This window comes from Alosa pseudoharengus, unplaced genomic scaffold (assembly GCF_046254945.1).
Source record: "Alosa pseudoharengus isolate Yale_2024_CS ecotype anadromous, Long Island Sound unplaced genomic scaffold, YU_APseudo_1.1 YU_APseudo_1.1_scf_15, whole genome shotgun sequence".
Lineage (NCBI taxonomy): Eukaryota > Metazoa > Chordata > Actinopteri > Clupeiformes > Clupeidae > Alosa > Alosa pseudoharengus.
Genome location: NW_027468620.1, coordinates 15099612 through 15112335, shown reverse-complemented (window position 1 = coordinate 15112335; position 12724 = coordinate 15099612). Strand labels below are relative to the sequence as shown.

The window sequence follows — 12724 nt, the reverse complement described above, 5'->3', positions numbered from 1 at the left end:
ATACACATTTCTCACAATTTATTTTACTTAATGTTGGGCATTATATATCAAAGTAACATATCCTATATCTCAAGTAAATACCTCACTATCCCTTTTTATCACTGCACCATTTTCATTTATCTGAACAAAGGGGTTTTAATAGATGCAGCGAATACGAATTCTAGTTCGCCTATTCCGAAAAGCTGAGCCGATGCATTGCCCTTTTAAGTGAAACCCCGCCCCGTTTAGCCATCAACTCCTCCCGGTTTAATGTATCAAGTCTGTGACGGGTCACGTGATTCGCAGAAGGGGGGAGTAAATGTGAGATGTGTTCTGAGCCGAGTTGCAGTCCTATGCCTGCATTCCTCACATCAAGGATTTCGCTTGCAAGAATATAGGCCTATATATCATAAATAATAACACGGACACCGAGTGGAATACAGCTCCCTTCGTTTTATTTCCAAAGGATTTTAACTCCGGAAGAACTACCCTGGACTGACCAAGCCAAGTCGTCTGTCGATCTACATTTTCTGGAAATATAGCTGAATTGAGAGCATACAAATGAGGTAGAGAAAATAAATAGCCTAGATACGCCGTTTTATCCGCTTTAAACGAGGAAAACAAGATGGCTGATGACAGCAAGCGACAACAAGGTTAAAACGACATCGTCCCCTTTAAGAACTAGAAAGCCTGCTTTGATATATAAACATTTTAAGCTCCCCAGCTGAAGAGAGTACATGCATGACATTACGTTGCTGGCTATTGTTAATTGAAAACGAATACAAATCTCTTTAGTCCGGGGACCAGTGGACCGTCGACATGGCAAGAATTAGTGTTTCGGAAATTTCTTACATCGCAAATGAGGGCAGATAGTTAAGAGCGAAATAAAGATAGCGAGGTAAGGTGAGCGCGATCTGCTTCAAGAGGGCGAAAATAGAAAACTAGTATCTATACGAAACCTTTTTAACTCCAGATTTACCTATAGGATCTAGTCTACGTGTGGTTTACGCCTGTAACGTTAGCCTAATCCACTTTGTTCTTGTTTTCCCAAGTGACTTCCTTGTATTTTCTCAAATATAAAATAAATAGGCTTTATTTAAACCATAAAACGCACTTTCAAGCATAAGGTGTACGGCGATGTATTAACCATTGTGATAAGTAGAAGTGAGGGTAAAGGTTAAGATGCCTTGAGAAAAAAACACAGATTTATTCGCGATTTTAAGCGTTTTGTGGGTTACAAAGCAATCTGCCCACTGAAAGCTAGTTTAGCCCATTAGGTACAGGAACGCAGTGAAGACCAATCGTATTCGGGATCAGTCAGACGAAAGGTATACTTTTAAAGTCACTTTTATACGCTGGGAAGATACCTTTACCCAGAATGACGTCAGAGATAAGGGAATTCAGGTTTTTATATCAATAGTGTCGCCATTAATTTTTGAGAACTGACTATGCATTTTGTCAACTTCTATACACTGGGTTTCTTCTTCTATCATAGTAAGACATCAGAACACTGGGGACTCATCAGTATTTCCCACATATAGCCAAGAAAAATTATGGCATCGTGATAAACGTCTCAGAGCCCTAACTCTGAAAAATAATCACATCCCAGTGTAGTCTTTTAGAATTGATTTTGTATAGTACAGCGTGGCGACGCATATGTGACGAGAGACTGCTGGTACAATTCCTTAATAGAATGGAAGGAACTGTAGCAGTTTGACAGATGTGGCCATTTTTGATCACAACCTAGTCGCCAGAATGCAAATAAAGGGCAACGAAGTTGGTCAGGTTAGTATACTTAGACGTTCAAGGCATTACTATAGCTTTTCAACCAAATCGACGTACTAGCACTGCAATAACAGAGACTACGCAATTGGATTGTAAAACCTGATTCTAGCTCGCTCCTGCGGAATTAGATTGCTGTCAACTTTTTGTGATAAGAGTGGAGGGGACGCCAGTCTGGTTGTTTATGGAATCAGTTGTTTACACATACTTGTGTGTCTGTGTGGTTTCACAAGCCACATACACTACCTTCGCGATTTTTAGGAGAAACATGCACAACTGAACCACTTCTTCCGAACAAGACATTCAGGAGTGTTTCAATAGGAGCTAGCCAAATTGTTCTCTGTGACTCAACTCACCACTGAATCCGCCATCATGGCGGAGAACTGGAAAAACTGCTTCGAGGAGGAACTTATTTGTCCCATCTGTTTGCATGTGTTCGTGGAACCTATACAGCTGCCTTGTAAACACAACTTTTGCCGGGGATGCATAAGTGAGGCCTGGGCCAAAGACACGGGTATGGTGAGGTGCCCGGAATGCAACCACGCCTACAATCAGAAGCCAAATCTGGAGAAAAACATCAAACTGACGAACATTGTGGAGAAGTTCAACGCACTTAATGTTGACAAAACTCCAGCGATACTTCAGTGTATCCTATGTCGGCGAGGACCGCCTCTTCCTGCACAGAAAGTTTGTCTCCGCTGCAACGCACCTTGCTGCCAGTCCCACGTCCAGACGCATCTCCAACAGCCCTCTCCCAATCCCGGGCATTTGTTAGTTGAGGCCGAGGATGTGCAGGCCTGGAGCTGCCCTCAACACGATGAATACAGACTCTACCACTGCGAGGTAGAACAGGTGGCCGTCTGCCAGTATTGCTGCTTCTCCAGATGCGCTCCCAACCATGGACATGCCGTATGCGACGTGGAAGTTCGTCGCAATGACATACGGGTGAGTGATTGGTCAAAGTGTAACCTTCTCTCAAAGAAGCAGAAATCTACTCGTACTGAAAGACACATGCCTTTAAGAGGTCAGTCGGACAACTTAAATAAAACGAAACATGTTGAATACGGAAATATTTCCTGTGATGCATCAAAACTGATTTGCAGGTGAAAAACGCACCTTTTTGTTTGGTTGACCTCAGTTTATTAACATCACACTAGGTATCAGCAAGCTCAGTGTTGGCTTGAATCTGACCTCCTGTCATAATCCAATGAAGTTAGTGCAAATCAGATCGTATGATGCTTTAATATGCATTTTTTATACTGACAAAAACCATAGTGCCCTGTGAAAAGTGCAAAATGCAACATATTAGATGGCATTGGTAGCTATCAGTTATCTGAATATACTTTTTGTGTGTTTTTTTTTATTTTTGAATACAGTTGCCTATTTAGTCCTACAATAGAATCGTTGATGCCTTGAAGAGCTCTTAGACTTTTAAATTTGGGCATGAAAAGGCTTCCCCCAGGCCCCATGACCTGACCCATGAACCCTCAGAGCCGAGGCCCGCCTTCACATAACCCTCTGCCAAGACTGGCAACGGTTTTTCATTGGATTAGTCAGTAAGACCAGTAAGTAAGTGTCCGGAGCCAGAGCATAAAGTCAACATGGAAGTGACGCCACGGGGATAGATATATTCATGTGCTGCCAGATAGAATTTACACGTGCACACACCACACCAAATATAGACCTCTGAACACACCCAGTCTGTTCCGGCCAGCGCAGTATGCTCACTTTTAAATTCCTCTAGTGCTGTTCATAGACTTTTCTCCAGAGCCGTAATGTCAATTTAACCCTTTCACTCCACTAACTAACAAAAACCTAACCGTCTTGAAGGGGAGCCCTGTAGTTTTGTGTTTTGGTTCACCTCGGGTGTGTTTTTGAACGTCACCACTGGCACACACACATACACACACTGATGATCTCTTATTGCCTCTTATTGGCTGTCCTTCATACAACATTAGGTCTTGATATCCAGATGAGAAAGAGGGAGAGAGGGCTAAGCAGAGGCCGAGGCTGAGGGAGGGAGAGGCTGGACCGGGTAGTGTGGGAGTGAGATTGCATGGTGCTGCTCCAGCTGCCTGCAGGAAGAATAATGAGCTGTTGCGAGGTGCTGGGCTGCTGAGCTTGGCCGGGACAGTGCCTGTGCATGCGTGGAGGAATGTTCCTCAGATGGCCAATGTGTCACGGCTGTGGAGGAGACCAGGCCACGGACGGGGCGCTCCAGGGAGGGTCAGGCCCCCTCTGCCCACAGCTGCTGCTTAAAAAACACACACACACACACTTACTCACTTATGCATACACACCCTGTGCTTTTCTCCTCTTTCGCAATGGCTCCAGGAAAGAGTGACTGGAGCCATTTTTTAGGTAAAGCAGTCTTCCACCTCTCACACCCACTCACTCCACACCCCTACTAGCGATCCCCCCCCATCCCTCTCTCCCTGAGAGGAGGGCAGCAGGGACCCAGGGCCATGGCTCATGCCTCCCCTCCCCAAGAAAGCAGGAAGGGTGTGACCCCAGTTGCCTCAGTCTTCCGCCCCCAACAGAAGCGCCCTCTCTCCCCCTCTGGGCAGCGCTGATGATGAGATCATGGGAGTCAGAGAGGAGGAAGTGGCCCTTGTGGCGCTTAACCTCCCCCTCGTCCACTGCTAAATCACTCTATCTCCTCTCTCTCATTCTCTCTTTTCATCTCTCTCTCTCCTTCCCTTGTTCTCTTTTTTCCCGCCAGCTGTATTGGGAGGAAGTCCAGGAGTGTCATGAAGGAAGGCGTCTTGCCTGTGTCTTTACTTGTGAGGTGTTGCTCTCACTTGCCCACTAAGCTTCCTTACATTCAAATGTAGCTCATAATCCTCCGAACATACCACAGTTCATTTTCACTGCATGTTGAGGACGTTTCTTCATACCACAGCTCTGGATAGGGACACATTTCATCATATCAGTGGTGTGTAATTGTGGCAAAGGTTGAGTTGGTTTGAGATGTCAGCAAGCCTAGGCATTACCTCTTAGCATTTTTTAATTGAAGGGTTTTCAAAACAAGAACTGTCAGATATTCTTGATGCAGAAGCACAGCATTGAATACAGAGTGATGACATCAGATTTCAGGAATTGCTGTCAAGTTATCATGAAAGAGACACTGTTCACTGTGCGCTGCCTGTTCTGGCTCTCTGCTGGAGACACGAGGCCTTTGGCCAACCTAAGGGCGTCGCTATCTATAATAGGATGGGGTGGGGGCAAGTCATCATTCAACTATTTATTCTCTATGTCTGTCTTTTCTCTCTCTCTTTTTTTAAAAAAATCAAGATGAAGGTAAGCTTTGAGAGAGAGAGGTACATGTTCTCTGGATGGATTGTGCCGTTTCCATCTAACGGGGGGGGGGGGGGGGTTGGAGGGCAAATAGCCAGGGCACAAATGAGGAAGATGCAAAAGAGAAGTCAGGGTGTGCAGGCGGGTTCAGGGCGCCAGGGTCTTGTCGTCTCATCAGCCATGCATGCCGCCGCTGGCACTCAGTCTCTGCTCCTCCATGATGGGAATGAAACCAGGCCAAGCCGCTACCGCAGCTAATGCTAGGTCATAGTTAGCACTGCTAACGCTGCAACTCCAGCTGCCCCCATCTCCTTGTTTTTTAGTGTCAGTATCCATTTCAGGTACATAAATCCCTCTAAGAAAAGGGTCTTCACAGATTTGATTTTTGTTTTGTTTTTATGAAGTGAAAGGTGTCGCAGAGAAACTCTCAACAAGAATAAAGAAATTTGTCACAGCCGAGAACAGAGGACATGTTAAAAAATCCTCAAAAGGATTCTACAAAAGATTCATCATCAGAAGAGTCTGACGTTTAACCTCTAAGGGTTCTTACCGAGGAACAAGATAGAAACCTCAGATATTCTGGATCTCACCCTGTTTTGAGAGAATGAACTGATGTAAAACACTGATACACTAACATACTTCGACATGTTTATTGTATTTGTGCAGGCTGTATCTTATAACTGCATTGGCTGAGACATGTAGCCTATATTCTCTTTCTGATCTGATATGCAGTTATTGGGGAGGAAGGACTACTGGTAGAATGTTGCTTGGTCACAGGAAGAGAGTGATTGTAAATTTGCTTTCAGCACAGGGACTTCTGTCTAGCAGCAATATCCATTATTTTGCCTACTGGCCTACTTGATGCCACACACACACACACACACACACACACACACACACACACACACACACACACACACACACACACACACATACAGGCTCATTCATGCACATTTTCACACAAATACACATTCAGACCAGAGCCTAATTGGTAGTGCTGATCTGCATGTGGATCCCAGGGGATTGGGGGCCCTGCCCTTTTTGTGAGTCAACCCCTTTCTGATCTCCACCAAAGGAAAAGGCTGCAGCTTGTAAGCCAGTTTAGATGTTCACAGGACTGGAATGGGCACCCCACCCCCCTCTCCAAGTCCCAGTTTGTGTGCTAGCAGCTAAGTGTAAAATTATGCAGCGAAATATTCCCCTCCCCATGGTCTTTTTTTATACGTACATATGTGCGGAGTCTGTGAGGATGTGGAAGCACGCCTTGTTCTGACGAAGCTGTGCAGGCATGTGAGAGGAGGTGGTGAAAAAAGGAGGCCGAAATAAAAAGAAAGGGGGGGTAGACACTCCTTTCTCTAGTGAAGCACCCTTGAGCTTTTCAGTTAAGTCAGTAAATTTCATTTTGATGATGCATGACCTTTTGTCTTTGCTCTAAACGCACGTGGGTGGGTTTTGAGTCGCTGAGCGGTCCCTGACAAATTGCAGATATAAATCAGGTTTTTCCAGCGCTGGGTTGTGAAATTCACAGGCCCGGCTCCTCTGCCTTCTGCGGTGAAATCAGCCTCTGCTGGTCCCTCTCCCAGTGCTCCAGTTTACAGTAAAAGTGAGAAAGACTTCATAGGGATTGCTGGGAGGGGGGTGGGAGGGAGATCGTGGGGCATTAATTTGCAGTGGGGCAATTAAAATACTCACGTTAATCATAAAGGCCTAGGCTCGGGCTGCTAGCCGTAGGGTGTTCTTCAGAAGTTACCTTGAGCCTTGAAAGCTGTGGAGAGCTGCTCACAAAGCACGTCAGTGCTGATCAGCACATCTGTGGGCGTCGGATGGGGGGAAGAGACATCTGTGCACATCATCACATAAAATGGATACGCTCAACTCGATTGATGCATCTCCAACACCTATTCTGATGATTTGTGAAAAGGAGAGTGTCTCTCTCCCTCCCTTTCTCCATCTATCAATATATCTTTCTGTTTTTCACACTTTTTCTTTCTCTCTATTTCTATCTCTATCCCTAGTATCACTGCTGTCTCTCTCTCTCTCTCCTCATCACTTCTGCCTCTCTTTTTCTCTCTCTCTCCCTCTCTCTCTCTCTCTCTCTCTCTCTCTCTACACCGGTAGTAAAGCCGTTTTCAGTTGCCACCACATGTTGTAAGAAGAGAGGCATCGCTTACTGGAACCTCCCCTCCCACGTCACATGTTCGGTGTCTTGCTCAGCCTCCAGGGCCCGGCCCTTTGTTGCGCTGTTGATTGACAACTTCCTGAGCTTAGTTCAGTGTGAGTAATCCATGACTAGCTAACTCCATCCCCCAGCTTGCCTCTTATTCACTGATTATGAATTATGTACCATAAGTCTGTGACGGCAAGCATTTGAAAAGAAATTGAAATCACAGCTGTGTACAGTAATTCAAAGAGGTTTGGGGTGTTGGGGGGGGGGGGGGGGGGGGGGGTAGTAGAAGAAAAAAATGTCACTGGTTGTAAAAATGCCCCTTTTTTGTGTTTCTGGCACCAGCACAACAGGGCTCTCCTGTTTCTGATCTATTCATGATGTTGGGCTTGGATGCTTTGTGAATAACTTCTAAGCTATTATCTCTCCGGTGAATAAGACTGCCATACTTGAACAAAAGTCATTGTTTCACCGCTTGTGTGTGTGTGTGTGTGTGTGTGTGTGTGTGTGTGTGTGTGTGTGTGTGTGTGTGTTTCTCAGTGCCAGAGCAGGAAGTTCAGTCCGGCCCTGAAACATAGGTGATCTATTACCCTCTGTTGGTTTTACCTTGCTCACAGGCGCACGTCTCATTGGCTGGGAACGGCCGTGTCCTTGTCTTTTCCCGTAAACACGGTTAACCGGTGACCGTGGAGAGGCTTGTTTCCGTGGCGCTTGGGTCCAGTGTTACAGCAGCGGCAGCGTGACTGCCATAGGCCTCAGGAATGTGCCTCTCTCTCTCTCTCTCTCTCTCTCTCTCTCTCTCTCTCTCTCTCTCTCTCTCTCTCTCTCTCTCTCTCTCTCTCTCTCTCTCTCTCTCTCTCTCTCTCTCTCTCTCTCTCTCTCTCTCTCTCTCTCTCTCTCTCTCTCTCTCTCTCTCTCTCTCTCTCCTCCACACGCTCTGAAAGCAGTCACCCTGCAGCGTGCTTTCACACTAAAAAATGTTCACTCCTTCTGTCATGGACACACACACACACAAATACAAATACCCCACTCTTTGATTTTTCAGTCAAATATGTAGGCTTTTACATTCAAACTGACACAAAAACATACCCCCCATCAAACACATGTATACATTCATACATATCTTTGCCCAGCAATACCATACATTCTTAGACACACACACATACACACCCAGGCCAAGCATATCCTGACATTAAGTCGGGAGACATGCCAATCTGTCACTGACACAGAGGCCTGGCCAAACAAAGGGGAGAGTTAGTGTTCAGGAGAGGGGCACTGGCTGGAGAAGATCATGCCCCCTCTCTCTCTCTCTCTTTCTTTCTTTCTCACTCTCCATGCTTGTCTATCTCTCTCCCCCCCTCTCTCTCTTTCACTCTCCCTCTCTTTCTTCCTCTCTCACTCTCCATGCTTGTCTTTCTCCCCCCCCTCTCTCTCTCTCTCTCTCTTTCTTTCTCGCTCTCCATGCTTGTCTATCTCTCTCCCCCCCTCTCTCTCTTTCACTCTCCCTCTCTTTCTTCCTCTCTCACTCTCCATGCTTGTCTTTCTCCCCCCCCTCTCTCTCTCTTTCGCTCTCCCTCTCTTTCTCTCTCGCTCTCCATGCTTGTCTATCTCTCTCCCCCCCTCTCTCTCTCTTTCACTCTCCCTCTCTTTCTTTCTCTCTCACTCTCCATGCTTGTCTTTCTCCCCCCCTCTCTCTCTCTTTCGCTCTCCCTCTCTTTCTCTCTCACTCTCCATGCTTGTCTATCTCTCTCCCCCCCTCTCTCTCTTTCGCTCTCTCTTTCTTTCTTTCTCTCACTCTCCATCCTTGTCTACCCCCCCCACCCCTTCACTGAAGTGAATTCACACATTTGTCTCCCATCTCTCCTCCTATGCTATGCTCCTCTTTCTTATTTCCTATTCCTCTTTGCATTGCCATTAGTCCCTGTATCACACCCTGGTTTATGCTCTTGATGGTTTATTAATACACAGTGCTCACGTAATATATAAAAAAAGCAACACATTAAGAGTGCTTTGTTGCCATGACAGCACTTCTCTCCCCCCTTTTCTGCTGAGCGGAGTTATTTTGCACAAACATTTTTATTTCATCAAATCTAAATTGGCTGCCTCTTTAATTACTTGTCTGCGCCTGAATATGTTCCTTATGTGGGCTACTTCTTCCCTCCTGCACACATTAGCCAGCACGGGCAGAGGACAGAGAGCACACATTTAGTGTGTGTGTGTGTGTGTGTGTGTGTGTGTCGGGGTTGGTAGGAGCGTGAGGGTTTTGACCAAATCCAATTTCACTGCTGCAGAAACCCAGGTCAGCTGAATCACGTCGGAGGAAACGCAGCCTCCCTGTCCCAGAAGCGGGGAAATGATTCTGATTAATTAGTCTTATTGTTGGCAGCTTTTTGTCTTCCTTGCCTCCTAGCTTTTTGTCTTCCTTGCCTCCTATAATAAGGGGCTCTGGAACCCGGTCGCTATAGCGATGCTGGAAACAGTTTGCGGCCTGGATATTTAAGGTCAGTGCGCAGAGACCGGTGGAAAAGCCAGCGTTTGTGTTTGCCGGCGCCCTTTTGTGCGTCTGTCTGTGGTGCCACGGGCCTGACCTCCTGGCTGGTATGCATTCAGCTCCTGGGGCAGCAGAGGTCGTGTTACCCGCGATGGTTGCCGGCGCAAACACCCTCTCCATCCCAACGCTGTTTGTGCCAGTTCTGTTTTTTTTTCCCAGCCTGCATTCAGGACAGAGCACAGGAACTCATGCACACACACACACACACACACACACACACACACAGACACACACACACACAAACAGAAAAACAAAAGCATATGCAATTCTGTAAAGGGGCATGCTAATTCAAACAGAGCCCACACACTTGCTTTTTGTTTGGTTTTAATTGCATTATTTATTTTTGTCTAAGGTCTCGGATAATAGGCGCAATGTTTAATGTTTGTTTGCTGGTGATCGGGACTGTGTTTGGATGTTTGGAGTCTTATGGGCTCTTCTGTGTTCTCTCTCTACAGCATGTTTTGCTGAAGCAACAGGACCGCATCGAGGAGAGAGTGCAGGACATTGAGGAGCAGCTCTACAAGTTGGAATCTGACAAACGGCTAGTGGAGGTAAGATAGATCTTGCGCGCGCGCACACACACACACACACACACACACACACACACACACACACACACGCACACATTCAGGCAGTTATGTGGACATTAACAAGGAGGGTCTGGTGTCTGTGTCTGTGCTAGTGTGCAGCCCTACGCCACACCACTCTGGCCTGTGGACCTGCACCAATGGCTGGCATGGCCTCTGTCAGTCGGTGCCCATTCTCTACTCCCTCTCTGCCGCTGCAGCGCTGTGGCGCTGCCCCGCTCACCCCGACGCAGTACCTACAGCACAAAGACACCCAGTCCCAGGTCACACAATAAAAATGTTTGGGGAATTCAAAGCGCGGTGTTAATTCCACATCAAGGAAAAAACGGGTGGGATTGTGTTATTTACGGAGCTTAGACAGAGCCTTTGAACCATCAAAGCTTTGTTGAATAGCCAGGCAAAATAAATATGTTTTTGCTCTGCCAAAATGGCACTGCTTTTTTTTTTTTCTCCTCGTCTCATCCACCTACAAGAGTTTCTTTTGTCGTTGCAACTTTTTTTTTCTTTCTTTCCACTGTCCTCCCTTCCACTTTTAAACTCAAATTACTTCTCTCCCTCACCCCTCCCCAAAAAAACTAATTGTATCAGAATCAAGCGGAATATTTTGTATTATCTCCGAAAGCCACAGGGCTCATTAGCAGTGCCAGCCAGGCACAGGACTGCCCTATTCTTTTGGGAGAATGCAAGAAGACAATGATTCGCATGGCTCACTGGTTTTCCAGTCAAAGCACGCAGCATGTAGACATATAAATAACCGCTCACTCTTATGTGATGGGCATGCAAGCGGCTGTCTGTTAGCTACGGCTAGCGTCATCTGTGGCGAGGAAACAAGAGGACGGGAAGTGCACCTACTGGCAGTGTGAACATTAATGACGTGAGGGCAATAAAGAGTGGGGCATTGTGTGTTGTTAATATGCTTATAATGTGATGTTACATGTTTGCACTTGACTTGTCCATCTGTAGTGTGTGTGTGTGTGTGTAGTGTGTGTGTGTGGGCGGGGGCGGGGGGTGTAGTGTGTGGGGTGTTTGTGTTTTGTGTCCTTGCGACTGCACTAGTGCGATCCTCCAGACAGATCACCTTCACAGCATTAAGGCTAAAGCCTGGCATTTTCTGCTTCATCGCTCTCCTCGACCACTCTGACAACAATGCCTCCTCCCTTTGTCTCTGCCGCTCTCTCTCTCTCCCTCTCTCTCTCCCTCTCCCCCTCCTCTCTGTTATTCTCTCTCTCTCTCTCTCTCTCTCTCTCTCTCTCTCTCTCTCTCTCTCCCCCTCCTCTCTGTTATTCTCTCTCCCTCTTTCTCTCTCCCCCTCTCCATCGGATTCGGAGACCTCCCCTTCCCCTTCTTTATCTTTTCCAGGTCGTATCTTTTCCTCCTCCCCCTCTCCTCCTCCTCTCCTCCTCTTGACCTTGAGCCCTATTCTCTACTCCCTCCTCCACATTGCCTTTTCCCTTTCTCACCCCGACACTCCCACCCACCCACCCACCCTCTCACACTTTGGGTACTTAGTGACACCCCACCCCTCACAAAAAAAGGGAAAACTGTGAACGTAGAGGTCTCAGGATGGACAGATTGGTATGATGTTGTAATAGAGTGGTAATGGGATATCTACGTCCATTTTGAGATCTGGGGAGGAAGAGTTTAAAAGTTGGATTATCCAGTCCGTAGAAAAGATCTATGTCCTTACCTGTATATCTCTGTGCTGTGCTACTACCCGCATCTCTTCTCTGCCTCCCTCTCTTCTTTTTGGCGGGTCTCTTTTCTATTCTTCCCGGTCCCCCATGCCTCCTCCCCAAATCCGTACACTGCTCACTGGCCTCTTGTGTCTTTCCTCGATCCCCTTTTCCTGTCTCCTCAATTGATCTCTTCTCTCTCACTCGCGCTCTCTCTCTCTCTCTCTCTGTCTCTCTCTTTCTTTCTTTCTTTCTTTCTTTCTTTCTTTATTTCTCTCGCTCTCTCTCTCTCTACTTCCACCTCCACCTCTCCATCTCGGTTTCAATCACCACCACTGTCTCTTTCGAGCTGTCTCTGTCTTTCATCGTTCGTTTTGATATTCTCGGCCTTCAGTGCGTGTAAAATAAAACGCTGTGGTGTGCTTTGTGCATTGCATAAGGTCAAGAAGACTTGATTGTGTGTGACTGTCACAACATTGTCATCGCCCTTTTCCCCAACCCTGCTCCTTTTCTTCCCCCTCCTCTTCTCTCCTCTTCTGTCTACTCTCTTGTTCACTCTCTCTCCCTCCATCACTGTTCCTGATGCCTCTCTCTCTCTCTCTCCCCAGGACAAGGTGCAGCAGCTGAAGGAGGAGGTCCGGCTGCAGTACCAGAAGATGCACCAGCTCCTGGATGAGGACCTGACCAAGAG

General features: G+C 46.8%; 1 protein-coding gene across 1 annotated transcript in view; it reads left to right on the top strand.

Moving 5' to 3' along the window:
• Positions 1-203: 203 nt before the first annotated feature.
• The window catches only part of LOC143124766 (E3 ubiquitin-protein ligase TRIM8-like), a 15297-nt gene continuing 2776 nt past the window's right edge, over positions 204-12724 (top strand). Inside the window, exons 1-3 of the mRNA XM_076286472.1 lie at positions 204-2706; positions 10229-10324; positions 12642-12723. Of these exons, the coding sequence (XP_076142587.1) occupies positions 2134-2706; positions 10229-10324; positions 12642-12723 (751 nt within the window). The 5' untranslated portion in view covers positions 204-2133. The remainder of the gene's footprint in view (positions 2707-10228; positions 10325-12641; position 12724) is intronic.